Here is a 26,990-nt window from a genome sequence, read left to right as displayed (position 1 = left end):
GTGTCGAGGCACAGATCTGGGAAAGGATACCAAAACATTTCTGCATTATTGAAGTTCCCCAAGAACACAGTGGCCTCCATCCTTCTTAAATGGAAGATGTTTGGATCCACCAAGACTCTTCCTAGATCTGGCCACCTGACCAAACTGAGCAATCGGGGGAGAAGGGCCTTGGTCAGGGAGGTGACCAAGAACCTGATGGTCAGTCTGACAGAGCTCTAGATTTCCTCTGTGGAGATGGGAGAACCTTCCAGAATGACAACCATCTCTGCAGCACTCCACCAATCAGGCCTTATGGTAGAGTGGCCAGACGGAAGCATCTCCTCAGTAAAAGGCACATGACAGCCCGCTTGGAGTTTGCCAAAAGGCAACTAAAGACTCCCTGATCTGATGAAACCAAGATTGAACACTTTGACCTTAATGCCAAGCGGCTGGAGGAAACCTGTATTCATCCCTATGCTGAAGAATGGTGTTGGCAGCATCATGCTTCGGGATGTTTTTCAGCGGGAGGGACTGGGAGACTAGTCAGGATCAAGGGAAAGATGAACGGAGCAAAGTGCAGAGAGATCCTTGATGAAAATCTGCTCCAGAGCGCACATAATCTCAGACTAGGGCGAACGTTCACCTTCCAACAGGACAATGACCCTAAGCACACAGCCAAGACAGCGCAGGAGTGGCTTCTGGACAAGTCTCTGAATGTCCTTGAGTGGCCCAGCCAGAGCCGGACTTAAACAATATGGAACATCTCTGGAGAAACCTGAAAATAGTTGTGCGGCGACTCTCCCCAAATAACCTGACAGAGCTTGAGAGGATCTGTAGAGAAGAATGGGAGAAACTCGCCAAATACAGGTGTGCCAAGCTTGTAGCGTCATACCCAAGAAGACTCAAGGCTGTAATTGCTGCCAAATTACTGAGTAAAGGGTCTGAATACTTATGTAAGTGTGACATTTCAGTGTTTTATTTTTAATAAATGTGCAAAAAAATGATAACCTTTTACTTTGTCATTATGGGGTATTGTGTATAGATTGATGAGGAAAATCTACCCACAATACCCTTATAGAATAAGGCTGTAATGTAACAAAATGTAGAAAAGGTCAAGGGGTCTGAATACTTTCCAAATGCACTGTACATGCTGTTCTAGAGTAACCACAGACCTGCACTACCACATTACTCCACTCACAACAAATTAATAATATCAAAACAGATAATTTGGGTGAAAGTCACACATTTCAATAAGGAGAGTATTTCAAACCCTGTTACACACTGTGTGCTGGATGTGTGCCCACTATGTTACAATTCTGTACTAGCCTCTTCTCTCTCGCTCCGTGTGTCTATAGCTGAGCGGCGTGTGCGTCCCATCATCTTGGTGGTAAAGAGGTGGGCCAGACATCACAGGATAAACGACGCCAGTAAAGGAACACTCAGCAGCTACACTCTAGTACTGATGGTACTACACTACTTACAGAGTGAGTGTAAACACACGCACACACACACAGTAATCATGAACCTGCACTAACTACAATATACCTCTGGCATTCCTTTTTTGAGGTTAACCACTACACTTTTTAACCCAGTGTGTCTGTCTCTGTCTTTCAGCTTTGCCTGAACCAGTCATTCCCTCTCTGCAGAATGAATATCCAGTAAGGAAATTTACATTTACTCTTAAACGACAAAAACAGGCTACATTACAGGTTTATTAAGTCGTTTTAGGCTACCAATTCCAATAAAACGAAATGTCATTACTTTCCATGATTTGTCTAACTACACTAGATGTTTTTTTGGTTCAGAGTGTAGTATTAATTTAGTTTCAAAGCGCAAACATTTGCTAGCAGGTTTCTTACACTGGGGGGGGGGGGCAATGTCGGCTTAACGGCAAGAGCTAAAATGGCTTTGAAAAAATAAGATGGCATTCACTACTAACTAACCTAGGGGTTAGAGGGTTGGGCCAGTAGCCGAAAGATTGCTGGTTCGAATGCCTGAGCTGTCAAGGTAAAACATCCTTGAGCAAGGCACTTAACCATAATTTTCTCCAAGGGCGCCGTACTATGACTGACCATGTCAAGCAACACATTTCACTGCACCTATCCAGTGTATGTGACAATAAAACATTTTATACTTTTTTTATTATAAATTATTGACGTATAATAGGAATTTGGGTACATTTACTCAACCTGTGACTCCAATGTTCTAATGAATATTGGTTTGTCCCAGCACCCAGACACCTCCTTTCCACTGTGTGTAGGAGTCTTTGTCCCTATATGATGCAGGGTTTCCGTAAACCGGCAATAGCCGGTTTTGTGCTCCAAAAAATACATGAAAAGCTGATAAATAAAACTGTCGCCGGCCAATTATCTGGGGAAAGAAAAATAATCCCATTGCAAAAATGATGCTTTTTAGCATATTCCATGATGGAAATACCAGTCGATGTAAATACATTTGACCGGTTATGCTTACCCATTTTATAGGTTAATTAGCATAATTTTGTGGAATTAAATTGGCCTGTGTGTTTTTTCATTAATCGTTAAGTTTATCACATGCGTACAGGTACAGAGCCTATGAGCGGAAAATCTGTCAGACAGCGCGCGAGCTGCTGCTACAGCTTTTCAAACAACTAATTTGTTGCTGCTGGAGTGAAACGTGCTTTTATAATCATTCATTGCCTATATGCAACAGTAAGAAAGGCATGTCACACACTACTTTGCAATGATCTGGATGCAATATGTATTTTGAAAACTTAGTTGTTTGAAACCTGAACGTTTTACTTCATATAATTAGGCATGTCTTACCTTGCTTCAAAGTAAAATATGACAATACAAACGTGGAGGCAATTATACTGAACAAAAATAAAAACGCAAGGTGTAAAGTTCCCAGACATTTTCGAAACGCACAAAAAGCTTATTTCTCAAAAATGTTGTGCAGAAATTTGCTTGCATCCCTGTTAGTGAGCATTTCTCCTTTGCCAAAATGATCCATCCACCTGACAGGTGTGGCATTTCAAGAAGCTGATTAAATAGCATGATCATTACATACTTGCACCTTGTGCTGGGAACAATAAAAGGCCACTCTAAAATGGGCAGTTTTTTCACAGATGTCTCAAATTTTGAGGGAGCATGCAATTGGCATGCTGACTGCAGGAATGTCCACCAGAGCTTTTGCCAGAGAAATCTACCATAAACGTTGTTTGTGAGAATTTGGCAGTACGTCCAACCGGCCTCATAAACACAGACCACGTGTAACCACGCCAACCCATGACCTCTACATATGGCTTCTTCACCTCCGGGATCGTCTGAGACCAGCCAACCGGACAGCTGATAAAACGACGTTTGCACAACTGAAGAATTTCTGTACTACAAACTGTCAGAAACCGTGTCAGGGAAGCTCATCTGACTTCAGTGGGCAAATGCTCACCTTCGATGGCCACTGGCACGCTAGAGAAGTGTGCTCTTTACGGATTAATCCTGGTTACCATGGCGTCGTGTGGGCGACCGGTTTGCTGATGTCAATATTGTGAACAGAGTGCCCCATGGTGGGGTTATGGTATGGGCAGTCATAAGCTACAGGCAACAAACACAATTGCATTTTATCCATGGCAATTTGAATGCAGAGACACCTTGACGAGATTCTGAGGCCCATTGTCGTGCCATTCATCCACCGCCATAACCTCATGTTTCAGCATGATAATGCACGGCCCATGTCGAAATGATCTGTACACAATTCCTGGAAGTTGAAAATGTCTGTTCTTCCATGAGCTGCATACTCGCCAGACATGTCACCCATTGAGCATGTTCGGGATGCTCTGGATCGACGTGTACAACATCGTCGTACAGTTCCCACCAATATTCAGCATTTTCGCACAGCCATTGAAGAGGAGTGGGACAACATTCCACAGACCACAATCCTGATCAACTTTATGCGAAGGACATGTGGTGAGACAAATGTGGTGAGACAAATGGTGTTCATAACGGATACTGACTGGTATTCTGATCCTCGCCCCTTCCTTTGTTTTAAAGGTATCTGTAACCAACAGATGCATATCTGTATTCCCAGTCATGTGTAATCCACAGATTAGGGCCTAATTAATTAATTCAAATGAACTGATTTCCTTATATGACCTGTAACTCAGTAAAATCTTTGAAATTGTGGAATGTTGCATTTGTATTTTTGTTCAGTGTATTTTATAAAGACTTCCATAAACCATTGAAACCGGTAGCATATTTCTCTCATGTTCTATTGATTTTCAAGTGAACTTTCTTTCAGTTTCCAGTAGCCAAAGGCACAATACTGGTCATATTAGCAACCCCTGCTAGTTGCATCTCCAGATCTCCCCTCTTTCAAAATTTCTAGCGGACATTTTCATCTCTGTCACTAAACCGCTTGTATTTTCGGTGCACTTTCGACAATAGTGTTTTCTTGCAAATTGCATTATGGAACGAACATTCACGCATAGCCTACTGCCTTGTGCGCATTGCTGCGCTTATAATGTGAATAAATAATAGTTTATCAACATATTAAGCTAAATGTTCTGATCTATTACATCAGCCTCAATGCTTTAAAAAAATACAAATAATGTAGCCAGAGTCTGTTAGGAATAGGCTATTTCTTTCTTGCACAGAACAACAAGCTGACCAATAGAATAGGTCAACTTTTCTACTATGGGGATATTAGATATGCTAGTGACTTTTCTGTCGGTTACTCGTCTTGTTAGCTGAGGAAAAGTAAATGTGGCAGTTTTTCTAACATCTTCAAAGTGCGCATCGGTATCCAGTAAGAAGGAAGCATGTCGTTGCATCCTCGAGTTGCATGTGATTTCTGTCATACTGAGCACCGTGGATGGACGCCCTAATCAGGTTACGCACCTGATGCATATGGTCCGGTAAATTTCTCAAAAGCCCTGATATGATGGTGTAATTTACAACATATGATGTGTGATGATGTCATCTGTTCTTGTGTGATAGCGTCATCTGTTCCTGTGTGATAGTGTCATCTGTTCCTCTGTGATAATGCCATATGTCCCAGTGTAATTAGTGTTGTATTCCCTTGCTCAAACTTTGCTGATACATGCCAGATCTTACAATGCCTGGATAGATCATTTATGTATCCGCATCATAGGTTATGGCAATCTGGTCGATGACGTGGCACGCAATAATTGTTTGATGCAACGTCTGAGCATGGAAACACAAACAATGTCATCTGTACCTGTAGGATGATGGTCTGTCCCTGTTTGATGCGGTCATGTTAAATCCCTGGGGCATATTCATTAAAAATAAGACACAGCGTTGTAAAACATTTTGCAAGGAAACCGTTTAATACCGAACGTTCTGCAATGTGACGCACAAAACGTTGTTTACGAACTCAACGGAACTCAACATCTTTTGCTTGATGTTGCAGAACCTGTTTTAGCTGCAGAATGTTTTGCAACCGTGTGACTAATGAATACACCCCTGCTGTTTCAGGAGTGTTTTAGTCCATCCATGGATATCCACCGTGTGCCTGAGGGTCCGAGAGACATCCCCCCCTACTCCTCCTCTAACCAGGCCTCACTGGGAGAGCTGCTGCTGGGCTTTCTCAAGTACTACACCTCCGTCTTTAGGTAATACTGCTAAATATTCCTCTAGTACTGTCTTCAGGTAAGACCCTTCAAGTAATCCTCAAAAACTCAACATTTACTCTGTAAAAGTACTACAGCAATGTCGCCAGGTAAGTAAAGTTGCTGGTAGGGTTGGGTGGTATCCAGATTTTCATACCTTTTTTTACTGTCCTTGTGCCATACTGGGGTATAAGGTATTACTTACGTTGCAGAACAAGGGGTCACTTTTTTTTATGCAAACCCCCCCCCCCCCAATAACCGGCTGTAAAAAAAAAATGCTAGCAGATGCTAATAAGTACTAACGAATTTCCATAGCAGATGCTAGCTATATGCTAATACACTTCCTCGCATGTGGTCTGTGCCCTGGCAAGTTCAGGCATCTGTAGGCGCAATGGATTGTGGTCCTTGTAGTTAATTACCATGTTTTCTGTCCTAAACGTTGTTGAATATTTGCCTGTTGTAAACTACAACTTCCTACAACGTCCCACAGTTTGTGTAAAACCGAAGAAAAAAACGAACTAAATGGATATTCAATTAATTTAACCAACGTTGGTGATTTACTTGTTTCAAAATGGGGGTGAAACTACATTTTGGCTAATTGCTCAGCATGATAGGCTACTTCATCATTACTGAGAATATTTTTATCACACCGCCATTTTGATATTGAAATGGTATGATTACAATTGAATCTATATGACAATGTTTGGTTGCAATATTTTGACAGAAATTAATGTTTAAATGTTTGCTACGTTAGTTTTATGCTAGGTAGGAGCTGACTAACCAGTTAGCTTCAAAGGAAAATGCAGCTAGCTAGCTTTACCATAGAATTAGCTGCTGCCAAAACAGCTACTCTTCCTGGGGTCCAAACACATTAAGGCACTTGCATTACATGTAAAACTAAATATAAAACAGTACATCATATAACATTATTACGCCACTACATATCTACAATACAAAATGTATAATACCACAATACAATAATATTATAATGTACGTGTGTGTGGAGTGCATGTGCTAGCGCTTGTGTGTGTATGCGTGTCTATCTTTTGTGTGTGTCTCTTCACAGTCCCCGCTGTTCCATACGGTGTATTTTTATCTGTTGTTTCAATCTGATTCTACTGTTTGCATCAGTTACCTGATGTGGGATAGAATGATGAAAGGGTAAACACATTTACGGTTGGAACTTCCTCTCACCACCTAATATGGTGATGAGCGGAAATCCAGTGGCGGGCAGTGGGAGATGGAGAGGGATGTAATTTGACCGATATTCTGCACATTTTCTCATTAAAGAAACATTCAATCTCAATACAGTTTGTTTCCAAAACTATAATATGTTACTTATGAACAGAGTACATCAAGTTTTGTAGACTTGACCCTTTGCCAAAGTTTCAAAAAATGGTGTTGTTTAGAAGTGCAAGGGCGACTTGCACACGTGCACTTCAGAGTCGGTGTTCCCTAACAGAAATGTGCAAATGCATGCTAAAATACACCAATAGGATCTCCCTAGCTCAGATTTGACTGCCCACCTCCTTGTTTGTTCTGCCCACTGTGTTCATTTGCACCCACTGTAAATAATGCAGATGACATATCTTAAGTTAATATCAATATCTTTGGCTTTACCACCTTTTGTTTTGGCCCAATTTCTACAACATAGAGCAGTGTATTGAATGCTATTTATTTATTTATTTATTTTACTTGTATTTATTAATGGGAGACTAGGGTCTCATTCACAATGGTGCCCTGAGTACAAACATCTTCACAATCAAGAAAATTAACATTCCAAAGAAAACACCAAGAATAAAAAAACTGCACGGTACAATTATAAAATTGCAATTTCAACAAATAAACCATTACAATCAATCAAAACATATTTAGAACTGTTACCTTTGTTGAACCCTCTCACAAGGAATCCCCCTGTAGAGGAACCTAATTGGTACAATCATTACAGCACTTTGAAATGTAGGTGGGGCAGTATTCTGGTGGGGACTCATTAGCATATTTGGGGGCATGGTCTAAAATGTTTATTTGTGCCAACCGTTATTGGAAGTGTTGTACCAGTTCAATCTGTGTAAGAACTTGTGACAAGTTGCAGTTTTAGTAACTTAATGGCAGTTGGTCACCAGGAAGGTAATTTGCATTGGTCAATAATTTACTGTCCGCTTGCTGCAAGTAGTTATGGTAAAATGCACAGTAACCTACTGTGGCAGATCTGTCACGTCCACTGACCTGATGGTGTGGCAGCAAGGTCAAGTGGTTGTCAACCAAGATGTTGAGGATTTTTTATTTATTTTTATTTCACCTTTATTTAACCAGGTAGGCAAGTTGAGAACAAGTTGTCATTTACAATTACGACCTGGCCAAGATAAAGCAAAGCAGTTTGACACATACAACAACACAGAGTTACACATGGAGGAAAACAAACATACAGTCAGTAATACAGTAGAAAATAAGTATATATACAATGTGAGCAAATGAGGTGAGATAAGGGAGGTAGGTAAAGGCAAAAAAAAAGAACACAAAAAAGGCCAAGGTGGCGAAGTAAATACAATATAGCAAGTAACACACTGGAATGGTAGATTTGCAGTGGAAGAATGTGCAAGGTAGAGATAGGAATAATGGGGTGCAAAGGAGCAAAGTAAATAAATACAGTAAGGGGAGAGGTAGTTGTTTGGGCTAAATTATAGATGGGCTATGTACAGGTGCAGTGATCTGTGAGCTGCTCTGACAACTGGTGCTTAAAGCTAGTGAGGGAGATAATTGTTTCCAGTTTCAGAAATGTTTGTACTTCGTTCCAGTCATTGGCAGCAGAGAACTGTAAGGAGAGGCGGCCAAAGGAAGAATTGGTTTTGGGGGTGACCAGAGAGATATACCTGCTGGAGCGCGTGCTACAGGTGGGTGCTGCTATGGTGACCAGCGATCTGAGATAAGGGGGGACTAGCAGGGTCTTGTAGATGACCTGGAGCCAGTGAGTTTGGCGACGAGTACGAAGCGAGGGCCAGCCAACGAGAGCGTACAGGTCGCAGTGGTGGGTAGTATATGGGGCTTTGGTGACAAAACGGATGGCACTGTGATAGACTCCATCCAATTTATTGAGTAGGGTATTGGAGGCTATTTTGTAAATGACATCGCCGAAGTCGAGGATCGGTAGTTTTACAGTTTTACACGGGTATGTTTGGCAGCATGAGTGAAGGATGCTTTGTTGCGAAATAGGAAGCCAATTTTAGATTTCATTGGATTGGAGATGTTTGATGTGAGTCTGGAAGGAGAGTTTACAGTCTAACCAGACACCTAGGTATTTGTAGTTGTCCACATATTCTTAGTCAGAACCGTCCAGAGTAGTGATGTTGGCCAGGCGGGCAGGTGCGGGCAGCGATCGGTTGAGGAGCATGCATTTAGTTTTACTTGTATTTAAGAGCAATTGGCGGCCGCGGAAGGAGAGTTGTATGGCATTGAAGCTCGCCTGGAGGGTTGTTAACACAGTGTCCAAAGAAGGGCCAGAAGTATACAGAATGATGTCGTCTGCATAGAGGTGGACCAGAGACTCACCAGCAGCAAGAGCGACATCATTGATGTATACAGAGAAGAGAGTCGGTCCAAGAATTGAACCCTGTGGCGCCCCTAAGAGACTGCCAGAGGCCCAGACAACAGGCCCTCCGATTTGACACACTGAACTCTATCAGAGAAGTAGTTGGTGAACCAGGCGAGGCAATCATTTGAGAAACCAAGGCTATCGAGTCTGCCGATGAGGATGTGGTGATTGACAGAGTCGAAAGCCTTGGCCAGGTCAATGAAGACGGCTGCACAGTATTGTCTTTTATCGATGGCGGTTATGATATCGTTTAGGACCTTGAGCGTGGCTGAGGATGTCCCTGGTGTGCTCACCACAAATAATGCTTAGTAGTTGTAAACTAATGTTAAGCTATCTTGTAATCATTAAAGTTCTGTGAAAGTACAGTAAGTTATTGGCAGCTATTGGCTATTAAGTTACTTAGAATTTTAGAATAATTACTGACAGCTAGTTAATGATAGTAATGATAATTCAATTAATTTGTTAAGCGCTTTTCTCACATCCATTGCACTTAAGAAAATGTATTAATTGATAATAAAAACAATCCAAAACACAGAACATTGTAAGCAGACAACAATCAAAGCCATTTACAGGTGTTGTCAGATCCGGTGGACAGGAGAACAGAATAAACATACACTACATGACTAAAGTGTGTGGACACCTGCTCGTCGAACATCTCATTCCAAAATCATGGGCATTAATATGGAGTTGGTGCCCCATTTTTATGCAATAACAGCCTCCAGTCCTCTGGGAAGGCTTTCTGCTAGATGTCGGAACATTTCTGCGTGGACTTGTTTCACTTCAGCCACAAGTGCATTAGTGAGGTCAGGCACTTCAAGAGGCTGTTTGGAACTCGGTAGTGAGTGTTGCAACCGGGGACAGACAATTTTTTCACGCTCCGGCACTCGGTGGTCCTATTCTGTTACTTTCAGCGTGGCACCGTCATAAACTAACTGAGCTCTTCAGTAAGGCCATCCTACTGACAATGTTTGTCTATGGAGATTGCATGGCTGTGTGCTCGGTTTTAAACACCTGTCAGGTGTGACTAAAATAGCCAAATCCACTAAGTTGAAGGGGTGTCCACGCACTTTTGTATATACAGTTGAAGTCAGAAGTTTACATACACCGTGGTTGGAGTCATTAAAATTTGTTTTTCAACCACTCCTCAAATGTCTTGTTAACAAACTATAGTTTTGGCAAGTCGGTTAGAACATATACTTTGTGTTTGTGTATGACAGAAGTAATTTTTCCAACAATTGTTTACAGACAGATTATTTAACTTAGAATTCACTTTATCACAATTCCAGTGGGTAATTTGACTGTGCCTTTTTAAACAGCTTGGGAAATTCCAGAAAATGATGTCATGGCTTTAGAAGCTTCTGATAGGCTAATTGACATCATTTGAGTCAATTGGAGGTGTACCTGTGGATGTATTTCAAGACCTACCTTCAAACTCAGTGCCTCTTTGCTTGACATCATGGGAACATCAAAATACCTCAGAAAAAACATTGTAGACCTCCACAAGTCTGTTTCATCCTTGGGAGCAATTTCCAAATGCCTGAAGGTACCACGTTCGTCTGAACAAACAATAGTACGCAAGTATAAACACCATGGGACCACGCAGCCGTCATACCCCTCAGGAAGGAGACTCATTGTGTTTCCTAGAGATGAACGTACTTGGTGCAAAAAGTGCAAATCAATCCCAGAACAACAACAAAGGACCTTGTGAAGATGCTGGAGGAAACAGGTACAAAAGTATCTATATCCACAGTAAAACAAGTCCTATATCGACATAACCTGAAAGGCCGCTGAGCAAGGAAGAAACCACTGCTCCAAAACTGCCATTTAAAATAAGCCAGACTAATGTTTGCAACTGCACATGGGGACAAAGATTGTACTTTTTGGAGAAATGTCCTCTGGTCTGATGAAACAAAAATAAGACTGTTTGGTCATAATGACCATCGTTGTGTTTGGAGGAAAAAGGGTGACGCTTGCAAGCTGAAGATCACCATCCCAACCGTGAAGCACGGGGGTGGCAGCGTCATGTTGTGGTGGTGCTTTGCTGCAGGAGGGACTGGTGCACTTCACAAAATAGATGGCATCATGAGGCAAGAAAATGATGTGGATATATTGAAGCAACATCTCAAGACATCAGTCAGGAAGTTAAAGCTTGGTCGCAAATGGGTCTTCCAAATGGACAATGACCCCAAGCATACTTCCGAAGTTGTGGCAAAACAGTTTAAAGACAACAAAGTCAAGGTATTGGAGTGGCAATCACAAAGTCCTGACCTCAGTCCCATAGAATATTTGTGGGCAGAATTAAAAAAGCGTGTGCGAGCAAGGAGACCAACAAACCTGATTCAGTTACACCAGCTCTGTCAGGAGGAATATACCAAAATTCACCCAAATTGTTGTGGGAAGCTTGTGGAATGCTACCCAAAACGTTTGACTCAAGTTAAACAATTCAAAGGCAATGCTATCAAATACTAATTGAGTGTATGTAAACTTCTGACCCACTGGGAATGTGATAATAGGAATAAAAGCTGAAATAAATCATTCTCTCTACTATTATTCTGACATTTCACATTCTTAAAATAAAGTGGTGATCCTAACTGACCTAAAACAGGGCATTTTTACTAGGATTAAATGTCAGGAATTGTGAAAAACTGAGTTTAAATGTATTTGGCTAAGGTGTATGTAACATTACGGCTTCAACTGTGCGGCAGGGTAGACTAGTGGTAACCGAAAGGTTGCAAGTTCGAATCCCCGAGCTGACAAGGTACAAATCTGTCGTTCTCCCCCTGTTCCTAGGCCGTCATTGAAATTAAGAATTTGTTCTTAACTGACTTGCCTAGTTAAAAAAAAGGTTAAAATAAATAAATAGAAAAAACTGTATAGTGTAGGTCCTTGAAAGCTTTTCAGAAAAACTCAATCTTTAGCTGAGCTGTCCTGACAGTGATTGTAATGAGGATCCACACAACTGAAAGCCCTGTCACCCATAGTTTTTAGTCCGCTGTGGGGCTGCTGAAGGGAGATGGACCTGCAGGAGCGAAGGATGCGTTTGGGGCAAGAGGTCAGGATAAGATCAGACAGATTTTTGGGTCCAGAGTTGTGGATAGCTTGGTAGCTGTGAACCAGGATTTCAATGTCAATGCCGACTCGATTCGGTCTTATGTAGCAAAAGTTGAAATTGTGTTTTTTACATTGGATAAAAGTAGAGACTCGGAGCTAGAAAATGGTATATCATACACTACAGTTGAGGATGAATGGGAAAGTAATTCTGCTTTTAAAGTTGATGAACTTGTAACCTCACTTTTGAGAAAATTGCCTTTTGAATGTTTTGGTGCACCTATTGGAGAGCTCCTTGACTACACCCATTCAGCATCGTTCACACCCTCTTAAACCTGCTGTCTGATCTAAAAATGAATGGAGTCATGTTTTGCAGCAATTATTGTGGCCTTTGTGTTTCACCGGTTTGCACGATCGCGCTAACAGCGTGTTTGTTCTTGTTCAATAGAGACATTGCAGGATATTTAGGTTTACTCATTTTCCCTGGTTTTGTCAAGAGTACAACCTGACAGGAGCCCTACTTCCTTGTTCCCACCCTCAAAGGCAGGCTTTTCAAAAAAGGGGTGCAGTACTAGTTTATAGGTTCACTGGAGCTATGTTACCGCGCATTTTCTATCCGAGATTACAAAATAATTAGCTATAATGGCTGCTACTGATGATTCCTCTTTCCAAGAAGAGCTGGACGACAACAACACATTTTAATAATAAAAAAATGGACATAGGAACATACAGCCCTATTTTATTTTAACCGGAACACACTGAAGAGGAGTTGAAACGTCAACAAAAATAATTGCCAGCAAGCTGTGACTGCTTCCTAGACCAGCTGAACCAGGACTCAGTAGGGCAAATTAAAAACAAGTAAGTTATTTTGCTGTTGTTAGCTAGCTAGCAATATAACCTCATTTTACACAAGGAAGTGTTGTACAGTACAATTTGGTGATCGATTCGGCCATAACATGGCTTGCTAGTACCCCTACAAGCCAAACTAGCCAAGTTTAGCAAGTTAGCTTTGTTTGCTATATTTAAAATGTACTGTAGTCTAACATTTATAGCTAGTTAGCTAACTAGCCTAGCTAGCCTCAGTGCCTCTCATTAGAGCAACACTGGAGAAATGTGTTGGTGTTTCATATAATGACTTTGGGTCTTTATGACTCATATTCGTCTTGGAGTAACTATACCTGTGGTTTGTAGCGAGCTAGCTAATGTGTGTCTGTGGGTTGTCTCATATTCTACACCATGCTGCTACAGTAGGAATACAGACATTACACAACAATTGCCCATGAATATCTAATAGCGTTTTCATCTTTCTCTCACAGACAATACTGCTTGGCTACTAAGAAGTTGATGACTCGCAAGAGGAGATGTGAAAGGTGTGCCCGATTTTATACTCCTGTCGGCAAAGGTGTGGCTGAAATTGCCGAATCCACTAATTTAAAGGGGTTTCCACATACTATGGTATATGTAGTATAAGTATTCACACCCCTGAGTCAATACTTTGTAGAAGCACCTTGAGCAGCTATTACAGTTGTGAGTCTGTCTGGATAAGTCTCAGATCTTTCCACACGCAACGTTTGCCCATTATTCTTTTCAAATTTCTTCAAGCTTGGTCAAATTGGTTGTTGATCATTGCTAGACAACCATTTTCAGGTCTTGCCATAGATGTAGATTTAAGTGAAAACTGTACTCGGGAACATTCACTGTCTTTTGGTAACCAACTCCAGTGTAGATTTTGACTTGTTTTAGGTTATGGTCCTGCTGAAAGTTGAATTAATCTCCCATTGTCAGGTAGAAAGCAGGCTAAACCAGGTTTTCCTCTAGGATTTTGCCTGTGTTTAGCGCCATTCTGTTTCTTTTTTTATCCTTAACAATTACAAGCATGCCCATAACATGATGCAGCCACTACTATGCTTGAAAATATGGAGAGTGGTACTCAGTAATGTGTTGTATTGGATATAAAACATTGTTTTATATATTTGAACTTTTACCCCTTTTTTCATCCCAATTTTGTGATATCCAATTGGAAGTTAGTCTTGTCCCATCGCTTTAACTCCCCTATGGACTCGGGAGAGACGAAGGTCGAGAGCCATGGATCCACCTGCCAAGCCGCTCTGTTTCTTGACACGCTGCTCTCTTAATCCGGAGGCCAGCCGCACCAATGTGTCGGAGGAAACACGGTACAGCTGGTGACTGAAGTCAGCTTGCAGGTGTCCGGCCCGCCACAAGGAGTCGCTAGAGCGCAATGTGACAAGGATATCCCGGCCAGTCAAATGCTGGGCCCTAACCTGGATGACGCTGGGCCAAGTGAGCGCCGCCTCATGGGTCTCCTGGTCACGCCTGGCTCTGACACAGCCTGGGATCGAACCTGGGTCTGTCGTGACACCTTAGACCAATGTGCCACTCGGGAGGCTGTTGTATAGCATTTTCCCTCAACACAACACTTTGTATTCAGGACAAAAAGTAAATTGCGGTATTACTTTAGTGCTTTGTTGCAAACAGGATCCATCCATTTATTCTGTACAAGTTTCCTTCTTTTCACTCTGTCAATTAGGTTAGTATTGTGGAGTAACTACAAAGTTGTTGATCTATGCTCAGTTGTCTCCAATCACAGCCATTACACTCTGTAACTGTTTAAAGTCACTATTGGGCCTCAAGGTGAAATCCTGAAGCGGTTTCCTTCCTCTCAGGCAACTGAGTTTGGAAGGACGCCTGTATCTTTGTAGTGACTGGGTGTATTGATACACCATCCAAAGTGTAAATAATAACTTCACTGTGCTCAAAGGGATATTCAATGTCTGCTTTTTTATTTTTACTCTAGGTGCCCTTCTTTGCGAGGCATTGGACTACTTTGCTGGTTTTTGTGTTTGAATCCGTGTTTGATATTCACTGCTCGACTGAGGGACCTTACAGATAATTGTATGTGTGGGGTACAGAGATGAGGTAGCTATTCAAAAATCATGTTGAACACTATTATTGCACACAGAGTGAGTCTATGCAACTTATTATGTGGCTTGTTAAGCATACTCCTGAACTTATTTAGGCTTGCCATAACAAAGGGGTTGAATACTTATTGACTCAAGACTTTTCAGCTCATTTGTAAATAATTTGTAAATTACATTTTTCCACTTTAACATTATGAGGTATTGTGTGTAGGCCAGTGAAGACAAATTCAGGCTGTAACACAACATAATGTGGAAAAAGTTGTGTGAATACTTTCTGAAGGCACTGTATATGTCATACATTTCTATACAGGAACTATTCCTGGATACTGCTGTGTAAACTCACCTCGGTCTCCTGAGCAAATAAACGTTGTCTTGAATACAAGCCATGTCTACTTATTTGCTATATTACCCATGTTTCCATCCAATTGGCGACAGGTTTTCATGCAAATCTCAAAAAATCTGCATAAAGAAAGTTTTTCCCTCCAGTGGTGTGTCTACCAAACTGACTTGTTGCCGTGTTTGCATGTACCAAATAAAAATCTGAAGTTCAATGTGTTTCCATCGCATTTTCAACTCTACAGATTAGATTTATATGTTTTGTCTCAAAAATATAGCAAATGTGCCTACACTGGTCTTGGGAGATTCGCTATAGCCAACAGCTCGCAAATACAGTGCGGGTAGGTTAGTCTACGTTATGATATTATTATGGATAAGAGTGAGAATATTTGCCAAATGGCAGTCAAGCATCGATCATCATGTCACCAGAATAAGACCCTTGATATTTATTTGAAAGGAGCATCAAGCACATAGTGTGCACTTTCAACACTGTGAAGTTCATCGTAATTTATGTCATCTGTAGCCTAATAAACTGCATGGCTTCCCAAGTCGTAGTGGAAGGATCGCACACCATATCACGAGACTCCAAGTTAGCTTTGATGGTGATGGTTATTATATTAGTATTTGCGCATAAAGGCTTTTCCACCGCCATTTCTCTCATAATACATTTTACAGACAAAAAAGATCCCACCATGTCAAATTAACAAATTATCTGTAGGCATTTATAGAATTGTACTGAAACTTCCTCTTTCCATCACAGCTGTCATAAAAAAAATAATAATAATACGGTGTGACTTTACTCGTGGTTAGACAGACTAATCTATTGTTTTATTGAAGCATGTTTACTTGCCAACAAATGTAAGTTGAAATGACCCACCAACTCCCTGCATCATTTGTTTTAGCAGTAAGATTGAAGCTAATTTATCCAAACACGTTTCATGAATATCACAATGAAGTGATCCAGAAATTGAAGTCAACACTTTATTGCTTTCTGATGCAGCTGGAATCATTTATTCACTTGTCAGTACACTTGTTTAAAAAAAGCTGATATAAAACACTTATATTCATATATACAACAGTTAGCCCTTGGAAATGGATTCTACAAGGCGTCAAAAGCATTCCACAGGGATGCTGGCCCATGTTGACTCCAATAGAATACCACAGTGTGACCCATTAAACCTAGCGGTCAAACAAGGAAATGGTCCTAGTAGTTTTCCCATAGGGGATTTTAAAAACACTTAAAATAAGGGCTGTGTTTTGTGTAGGCTTACCCTTCTGTGATGTTTTGATAACCGTGTAAATCTCTCTAGGACAAGGTGACTTCTATCAGGGTAAGCATACATGAAAAAAATATCATTTGAAGTGTTTCTAAAATTCCCTATGGATGGTTGAAAAACGATTAGAACCATTTCCCTGTTTGACCGCTAGGTTTTATGACGCCTCCACTGTGGGGCCCTACGCTTCCCACAGTTGTGTCAAGTTGGCTGGATGTACTTTGGGTGATGGACCATTCTTGATACACACTGCAAACTGTTGAGCATTAAAAAAACAGCAAAAACTACCTACCATACCCCATTCAAAGGCACTTTAAATATTTTGTCTTGCCATAGTCTCAGAATGGCACACATACACAATACATGTTTCAATTGTCTCATGGCTTAAAAATCCTTCTTTAACCTGACTCCTCCCTTTCATCTACACTGATTTGAAGTGGATTTAACAAGTGACCTCAATAAGGGATTATAGCTTTCACCTGGTCAGTCTATGTCATGGGAAAGAGCAGGTGTTCTTAATGTTTTGTACACTCCGTGTATACCACAGTTGTGAGCATACTAAGTATTCTATATTATACTACAACATCAGTCAAACTGAATATGGATGTTGTGTCGGTTGAATGTTCCAAGCAGGTTACAAAATGTTCTTTAGCTGGTGAACCTCTTGTGTTGGATAATGGCAGCTGGTTTAGCAGGTGTTGGCGCTGTGGCGATGTTCTTCACCACCCACTGCTTTGACCTCTTTCAGAAGATTTGCATGTACTTCCAACATTCCTGGAAATACATGAAGACTGATCATGAAGATGTGTAACCATACAATAAACCATGTTCATCTGTAAACAAAAAAGGGTACAATAGACTGGTATGTGTTTGTTGTTTACTCAGTCAATAATGGGGCTTTGAGATGGGCTATTAGCAAAAAGTTGTGAAGGGGGTCTTGACTTGTAGACCGTTTAGTTGTGTATTTTTGTGTATGAGCACCTAGTTGTGCTGTTGAGTAGACAAACACTGCCAACAATAGTGAATAGGCTAGAAGAGTATGCTAACAACCCCTCTCCATGCCAAAGAACTGACTGCAAGGGTGTGAAAAGTTTGAGGATCACTTGTCTTGTAGACAGTTTAGTGTATTAGTGATTTTGCTTTCTTCAAGGTCATTGTGCTTTCATAAATACCTTTGGCTGTCCTGGCTTGTTTCAAAGTCAGATGATGTTGAGCTTGAGATTTTTCCAGGCTGAAAGCTTTCATCCAGTGGGTCTACAGGCTCTGCACTACTAAAGCTTGTGTCAAGGTCATCGTCATCAACATTAGGATTAGTCTGTAGGACACACAGTAGTCAGTGATAAGCCAACATTTTACTACTTTGTACCCATCAATACACACTCAATCAAGGTACTATATCCACCCACCCCCCACATGTCAATAGATCATGCATACTAACCGTCCCCTCCTTACTGATATCACATTTTTTCCAATTTAGACTTCAAGCCTTGCATAAACAATCAACTAAGCCTCCATAATACAGATACCTACAGTAGAAGTTGTAGCCTACTTGTAAACACACCAACTATGACAAGACACAGACCATGTTTATGCCTACTACCAGTATATGTATTTACTCATCATGGAAAGATTTTGTCGATTTTAGAAGGTGACTTACACTAGTTCCTGGTGTTGTGCTTGATTTTGATGTTGATGGGATTGGACTCTAAATAGAACATTAGTCACGTTAGCCTCTGCGGTAGTTAGTTAGCTAGCTAACGTAACCTAAAGAAGCTAACGTTAGCTTGCAAAGTTACTAATCACATCGCCAGATATCAGCTGGCTAATTACATTGATATGTTTTGGAATGTCTAGCCAGCGTATTATGAAAGCTAGCTAGATTCTGGTTTTGATAAACACATGTAGTTAGCTAGGTAACGTTAGCTACGTTACCTCAGCTTGACTACTTTTCTGCTACGCTGATTTTGGCTGATCGGATGCCTTCCTCTTTGAAGTTAAGGGGAAAATCGATGGACTAGCATCACTTTTCAACATTCGATGACATGGCAACTCCATCAGTTATGACTTCAGTTACGTTTCAAAATCCTCTGGCTGAAAGTTCTGGATACAAGCACAGGCACTTTAATATTTCTCACATCAGTTGGATACACCTCCATGAGGAGGTTCTCCATGTCCTGAAATTGCTATGAATTTTGGATATTGTGGTTTGCTTACATCCAGGAAATGCAGCTGGCCTGTTTCTAATGGTGAGATGCAGAAACACTTTTTTTGTGTGTAGCGATACAATTCAAAACTTTTATAATGCATATGATACTATATGTTTAACATATTAATGTACAAATTCAAATAGAGCAGCGGGGAAATTGTCATTTAATGATAGTGGGAATGCCAGTCAGGGCGACCTCTGTATTTTTGCTGTGTGTCATCAGCATAAAAGTGAAAGCCCAGTCCGTGTTTCCTCAAGATATTTCCCAGTGGCAGCATGTAGATACAAAACAGTAGTGGCCCTATGACCGAGCCTTGAGGGACCCCTGATGGACCACCACTGTGTCTGACCTACTAGGGCCGAGGGCTACAAACATGGAGTTATCAGTCTCTGACAGGCGCAGGAGCTTCTCCATGCTGTCCAGCAGAATGGCCTGGCTGACAGTGTCAAATGCTCCTTTACTTTCAGTGCAGCAAACTCTCTCCAGAAGTTCAGTGAGGATCTCTGAATGATCCAATGTTGACCTAAATGACTAATGATGATAAATACAATCCACCTGTGTGTAATCAAGTCTCTGTATAAATGCACCTGCACTGTGACAGTCTCAGAGGTCCGTTAAAAGCGCAGAGAGCATCATGAAGAACAAGGAACACACCAGGCAGGTCCGAGATACTGTTGTGAAGAAGTTTAAAGCCGGATTTGGATACAAAAAGATTTCCCAAGCTTTTAACATCCCAAGGAGCACTGTGCAAGCGATAATATTGAAATGGAAGGAGTATCAGACCACTGCAAATCTACCAAGACCTGGCCGTCCCTCTAAACTTTCAGCTCATACAAGGAGAAGACTGATCAGAGATGCAGCCAAGAGGCCCATGATCACTCTGGATGAACTGCAGAGATCTACAGCTGAGGTGGGAGACTCTGTCCATAGGACAACAATCAGTCGTATATTGCACAAATCTGGCCTTAATGGAAGAGTGGCAAGAAGAAAGCCATTTCTTAAAGATATCCATAAAAAGTGTCGTTTAAAGTTTGCCACAAGCCACCTGGGAGACACACCAAACATGTGGAAGAAGGTGCTCTGGTCAGATGAAACCAAAATTGAACTTTTTGGCAACAATGCAAAACGTTATGTTTGGCGTAAAAGCAACACAGCTGAACACACCATCCCCACTGTCAAACATGGTGGTGGCAGCATCATGGTTTGGGCCTGCTTTTCTTCAGCAGGGACAGGGAAGATGGTTAAAATTGATGGGAAGATGGATGGAGCCAAATACAGGACCATTCTGGAAGAAAACCTGATGGAGTCTGCAAAAGACCTGAGACTGGGACGGAGATTTGTCTTCCAACAAGACAATGATCCAAAACATAAAGCAAAATCTACAATGGAATGATTCAAAACTAAACAAATCCAGGTGTTAGAATGGCCAAGTCAAAGTCCAGACCTGAATCCAATTGAGAATCTGTGGAAAGAACTGAAAACTGCTGTTCACAAATGCTCTCCATCCAACCTCACTGAGCTCGAGCTGTTTTGCAAGGAGGAATGGGAAAAAATTTCAGTCTCTCGATGTGCAAAACTGATAGAGACATACCCCAAGCGACTTCCCCCAGGAAAATGTTAATGTTTTAAAGCTAATTTCCTGTGATTTTCTAATTTTGACATGGCTTAGTCCTATGAGCAGGGGGGATTTTTTCTCTCCAAAGAAATCCATGGGTCAGGTGTATTCGGCATGCTTTGAACTTTGTTATTTTGAGATTTATGAGGGATGGAATTTAAAGTATGCTAATATTTTTTTTGCCATTTTTGTTTTAGGTGGTTTGGTACTTTATTCAGACAGTAATGAAATGGGGAGACAGGCAAATGGGAGAAACCGTGGGAAGGTTGGAAGCAGGGATTGAACCCTGGTCTCATGTGGACAGTTGTATGCGACGGGTAGTGTTACCACTACAACAAGGCTCTGCACAGGAAATACTAATATTAATGGTGGATGGCATTGGGTAACCAAATCATAGATCGCAGTCGCCTTGCTTTAAAGTTAAGAACACAAACATTTTCTAATTTGGGTGAACTATCTCTTTAAAAGAGGGATGGAAGAAAATCCTGCTTGCTCTCAATGAGGGTTGAACACCCCTGATCTATGTTTCACAAGTGCTGGGTGTTTGAAAATGTTCTTGTTATAACAATTCATTTCTCTAAATCACCGAACCTAATGAATATCAATATGCAAAACTGTCCATGAATGGCTGCAAAAATGCATAGCCTCATATAATTCATTTTAAGACACTAATAGGCATATTAGATTTCAAATATGTGTCACTTTCGTCATACGAAGGAGACCAAGGTGCAGCGTTGTATGCTTACATTCTAATTTATTAAAATAATGACCACTGAACAAACTAACGAAACGTGAAGCTAATATGAATAGTGCAGACAGGCAACTAAACGTAGAACAAGATCCCACAAACACCAAAGGGAAATGGCTACTTAAATATGATCCCCAATTAGAGACAACGATAAACAGCTGCCTCTGATTGGGAACCATATCAGGCCACCATAGACATACAAATCATCTAGACCTACAAAAATCCTAGACATACAAAAAGCCCTAGACAATAGAAAAACTAGCGTACTCACCCTAGTCACACCCTGACCTAACCAAAATATAAAGAAAACAGAGATATCTCAGGTCAGGGCGTGACAATATGTGATTACACTGACAATATTGGGAAGAATCGTGATAATAAAACAAGTGTGGGGAACAAAAGTAATTTTCTTGCTGACAAGCAGTATAACTACACTATATTTTAGCTCATCGTTAAGAATAAGAATTGTTCCATGGATTAGGTAAATAAAGTAAATGCAAAATAATATCGTCTGAAGACAAGACACCCTAACCAAATTATTTATTTAATTGACACTTTTGGGTTTGCAATCTGACAAAATTATTTTCATAGTTACAAATCTGTAGATCCGTCTACTGCCTTTTCGTTGTCACAGCCTAAATGCCAATCACCAAACGAGGGGACTAATGCAAGTGTGTCAAAAGGCTGCATTCTGCAATAGGGATGGGAGTAACAGCAACCTAATTATGTTGACAACATTGTACATAAAATAGCTCTTCCTTGCTGCTCTTTTTAGTTTTATAAGCTCAGCTGAGAACGTTCTCTCCATTCAGCTTCACTCTAATCTTAAGGGGTGTTTCTTTAAAACGCACATCCAATCCCTATGATCCCTTACATACTGTAACTAGACCAATCATATTCTTCAATGTGTTGCAGTTCACAGTGCTGTGGCAAGACAGGACAATGATCAAGTTTTTGCTCAATATGTTAAATTGCATGTGCAGATGCACCACTTTTAAAATTATTTGGAGCACAGTTGAAAAGTTAACGCATTTAATTAATTAGAAAATATAACCAGTACTTTTCAGTGTGTGAGATATGAGGTGTGGCGTGAGAATCGGGTCAAATGCGCGTGTCTCTTGGCCAATGCGTGAAAGTTGGCAGCACTGCAAATATGTCAGCTAATTTAATGATGATGATTAAACACAATTGATTCCTGTGTTCTATACTTGATAAGCTATCAAAAACTAAAGGTTGTTAAAAAATAATGTGCATTAAAAACACCTAACAAATAATAATTATGGATAATTTTCCAGGAGGAAACTACCAAGGCAGCCACTAGGCACCATGGCAAACATGGAACCCCTAGTTGCCAGTTAGGTAATGCAAAATTTACAGTAACTTCCAGGCAACTAACTGCCATTAAAGGGATACTTTGGGATTTTGGCAATGAGGACCTTTATCCACTTCCCCAGAGTCAGATGAACTCGTTGATACCATTTTTAGGTCTATGTCCAGCATGAAGGATGTTAGAGTCCTTCTAGTCCTGCTCATTATACCTTATCCAACCTATTAGTTCCACCACCCACACATGCAATGACATCTCCTGGTTTCAATGATGTTTCTAGAGACAATATCTCTCTCTTCATCACTCAATACCTAGGTTTACCTCCACTGTATTCACATCCTACCTTACCTTTGTCTGTACATTATACCTTGATGCTATTTTATCGCCCCCAGAAATCTCCTTTTACTCTCTGTTCCAGACGTTCTAAACGACCAATTCTTATTGCTTTTAGCCGCACCCTTATTCTACTCCTACTCTGTTCATCTGGCGATGTAGAGGTGAATCCAGGCCCTGCAGTGCCTAGCTCCACTCCTATTCCCCAGGCGCTCTCTTTTGACGACTTCTGTAACCGTAATAGCCTTGGTTTCATGCATGTTAACATTAGAAGCCTCCTCCCTAAGTTTGTTCTATTCACTGCTTTAGCACACTCTGCCAACCCGGATGTTCTAGCTGTGTCTGAATCCTGGCTTAGGAAGACCACCAAAAATTCAGACATTTTCATTCCAAACTACAACATTTTCAGACAAGATAGAACTGCCAAAGGGGGCGGTGTTGCAATCTACTGCAAAGATAGCCTGCAGAGTTCTGTCCTACTATCCAGGTCTGTACCCAAACAATTTGAACTTCTACTTTTAAAAATCCACCTCTCTAAAAACAAGTCTCTCACCGTTGCCGCCTGCTATAGACCACCCTCTGCCCCCAGCTGTGCTCTGGACACCATATGTGAACTGATTGCCCCCCATCTATCTTCAGAGCTTGAGCTGCTAGGCGACCTAAACTGGAACATGCTTAACACCCCAGCCATCCTACAATCTAAACTTGATGCCCTCAACCTCACACAAATTATCAATGAACCTACCAAGTACCTCCCCAAAGCCTTAAACACGGGCACCCTCATAGATATCATCCTAACCAACTTGCCCTCTAAATACACCTCTGCTGTTTTCAACCAAGATCTCAGCGATCACTGCCTCATTGCCTGCATCCGTAATGGGTCAGCGGTCAAACGACCTCCACTCATCACTGTAAAACGCTCCCTGAAACACTTCAGCGAGCAGGCCTTTCTAATCGACCTGGCCGGGGTATCCTGGAAGGATATTGATCTCATCCCGTCAGTAGAGGATGCCTGGATAATTTTTTTAAATGCCTTCCTAACCATCTTAAATAAACATGCCCCATTCAAGAAATTTAGAACCAGGAATAGATATAGCCCTTGGTTCTCCCCAGACCTGACTGCCCTTAACCAACACAAAAACATCCTATGGCGTTCTGCATTAGCATCGAACAGCCCCCGTGATATGCAGCTGTTCAGGGAAGCTAGAAACCATTATACACAGGCAGTTAGAAAAGCCTAGGCTAGCTTTTTCAAGCAGAAATTTGCTTCCTGCAACACTAACTCAAAAAAGTTCTGGGACACTGTAAAGTCCATGGAGAATAAGAACCCCTCCTCCCAGCTGCCCGCTGCACTGAAGATAGGAAACACTGTCACCGCTGATAAATCCACCATAATTGAGAATTTCAATAAGCATTTTTCTATGGCTGGCCATGCTTTCCACCTGGCTACTCCTACCCCGGTCAACAGCACTGCACCCCCCACAACAACTCGCCCAAGCCTTCCCCATTTCTCCTTCTCCCAAATCTGCTCAGCTGATGTTCTGAATGAGCTGGAAAATCTGGACCCCTACAAATCAGCCGGGCTAGACAATCTGGACCCTTTCTTTCTAAAATTATCTGCCAAAATTGTTGCCACCCCTATTACTAGCCTGTTCAACCTCTCTTTCGTGTCGTCTGAGATTCCCAAAGATTGGAAAGCAGCTGCGGTCATCCCCCTCTTCAAAGGGGGTGACACTCTTGACCCAAACTGCTACAGACCTATATCTATCCTACCATGCCTTTCTAAGGTCTTCGAAAGCCAAGTCAACAAACAGATTACCGACCATTTCGAATCTCACCATACCTTCTCTGCTATGCAATCTGGTTTCAGAGCTGGTCATGGGTGCACCTCAGCCACGCTCAAGGTCCTAAATGATATCTTAACCGCCATCGATAAGAAACATTACTGTGCAGCCGTATTCATTGATCTGGCCAAGGCTTTCGACTCTGTCAATCACCACATCCTCATCGGCAGACCTGACAGCCTTGGTTTCTCAAATGATTGCCTCGCCTGGTTCACCAACTACTTCTCTGATAGAGTTCAGTGTGTCAAATCGGAGGGTCTGCTGTCCGGACCTCTGGCAGACTCTATGGGGGTGCCACAGGGTTCAATTCTTGGACCGACTCTCTTCTCTGTATACATCAATGAGGTCGCTCTTGCTGCTGGTGAGTCTCTGATCCACCTCTACGCAGACGACACCATTCTGTATACTTCCGGCCCTTCTTTGGACACTGTGTTAACAACCCTCCAGGCAAGCTTCAATGCCATACAACTCTCCTTCCGTGGCCTCCAATTGCTCTTAAATACAAGTAAAACTAAATGCATGCTCTTCAACCGATCGCTACCTGTACCTACCCGCCTGTCCAACATTACTACTCTGGACGGCTCTGACTTAGAATACGTGGACAACTACAAATACTTAGGTGTCTGGTTAGACTGTAAACTCTCCTTCCAGACCCATATCAAACATCTCCAATCCAAAGTTAAATCTAGAATTGGCTTCCTATTTCGCAACAAAGCATTCTTCACTCATGCTGCCAAACATACCCTTGTAAAACTGACCATCCTACCAATCCTCGACTTTGGCGATGTCATTTACAAAATAGCCTCCGATACCCTATTCAACAAATTGGATGCAGTCTATCACAGTGCAATCAGTTTTGTCACCAAAGCCCCATATACTACCCACCATTGCGACCTGTACGCTCTCGTTGGCTGGCCCTCGCTTCATACTCGTCGCCAAACCCATTGGCTCCATGTCATCTACAAGACCCTGCTAGGTAAAGTCCCCCCTTATGTCAGCTCGCTGGTCACCATTGCATCTCCCACCTGTAGCACACACTCCAGCAGGTATATCTCTCTAGTCACCCCCAGGACCAATTCTTTCTTTGGCCGCCTCTCCTTCCAGTTCTCTGCTGCCAATGACTGGAACGAACTACAAAAATCTCTGAAACTTGAAACACTTATCTCCCTCACTAGCTTTAATCACCAACTGTCAGAGCAGCTCACAGATTACTGCACCTGTACATAGCCCACCTATAATTTAGCCCAAACAACTACCTCTTTCCCTACTGTATTTAATTTATTTATTTATTTTGCTCCTTTGCACCCCCATTATTTTTATTTCTACTTTGCACATTCTCCCATTGCAAATCTACCATTCCAGTGTTTTACTTGCTATATTGTATTTACTTTGCCACCATGGCCTTTTTGCCTTTACCTCCCTTATCTCACCTCATTTGCTCACATCGTATATAGACTTGTTTATACTGTATTGTTGACTGTATGTTTGTTTTACTCCATGTGTAACTCTGTGTCGTTGTATGTGTCGAGCTGCTTTGCTTTATCTTGGCCAGGTCGCAATTGTAAATGAGAACTTGTTCTCAACTTGCCTACCTGGTTAAATAAAGGTGAAATAAATAAAAATAATAAAAAGAGGTAGTTTTGTGAGCCAATGCTAACTAGCGTTAGCGCAATGACAGGAAGTCTGCATCTGCTAGACTTCTAGTCATTGCTCCAAAACACTGATAGTCTGCTGCTTTTATGATTCCTTGCACATGTTCAAGGCCCCCGTATCAGAGGCAACAAAGCAACCCCACAGCATCATCAAACCTCCCCATGTAGGAGGTAGCTATTTTCTTTGAATCCTTCATTTGGTTATTGGTAAACATAGGAGGAGCCCACTGCTGAAAATGCATGTAATATCTTATGATATAAATGGCCATACAGCATGTGTTATAGCAACAGTAAAGAGCACATGACACAAGAGCCAATGACAACAGGTTGAACAGTCATCTATTTTAGAATACCTGTTATTTTTTAATAAATTGTTTTTATTGTACAAGGTATTTTTTAAAAATCTGCCAAAACAAAATCAATATTAGTCTTTCATTTTTACATTACAATCACCTTTGTAATGATTCATTTTTTTCTTTGCAAACAAAACAGAC

At 41.4% G+C, this 26,990-nt stretch overlaps 1 protein-coding gene across 1 annotated transcript in view; it reads left to right on the top strand.

Annotated features, from left to right (window-relative positions):
- tent2 (terminal nucleotidyltransferase 2) overlaps positions 1-26,990 on the top strand; it is a 42,996-nt gene that overhangs the window by 12,737 nt on the left and 3,269 nt on the right. The window contains exons 10-12 of the mRNA XM_021606785.2: positions 1,335-1,463; positions 1,594-1,637; positions 5,451-5,587. Of these exons, the coding sequence (XP_021462460.2) occupies positions 1,335-1,463; positions 1,594-1,637; positions 5,451-5,587 (310 nt within the window). The remainder of the gene's footprint in view (positions 1-1,334; positions 1,464-1,593; positions 1,638-5,450; positions 5,588-26,990) is intronic.

Source organism: Oncorhynchus mykiss, chromosome 6 (assembly GCF_013265735.2).
Source record: "Oncorhynchus mykiss isolate Arlee chromosome 6, USDA_OmykA_1.1, whole genome shotgun sequence".
In the NCBI taxonomy this organism is placed as follows: Eukaryota; Metazoa; Chordata; class Actinopteri; order Salmoniformes; family Salmonidae; genus Oncorhynchus; species Oncorhynchus mykiss.
Note: the sequence above shows the minus strand (reverse complement) of the source record. Positions and strands in the feature narration are given on the sequence as shown.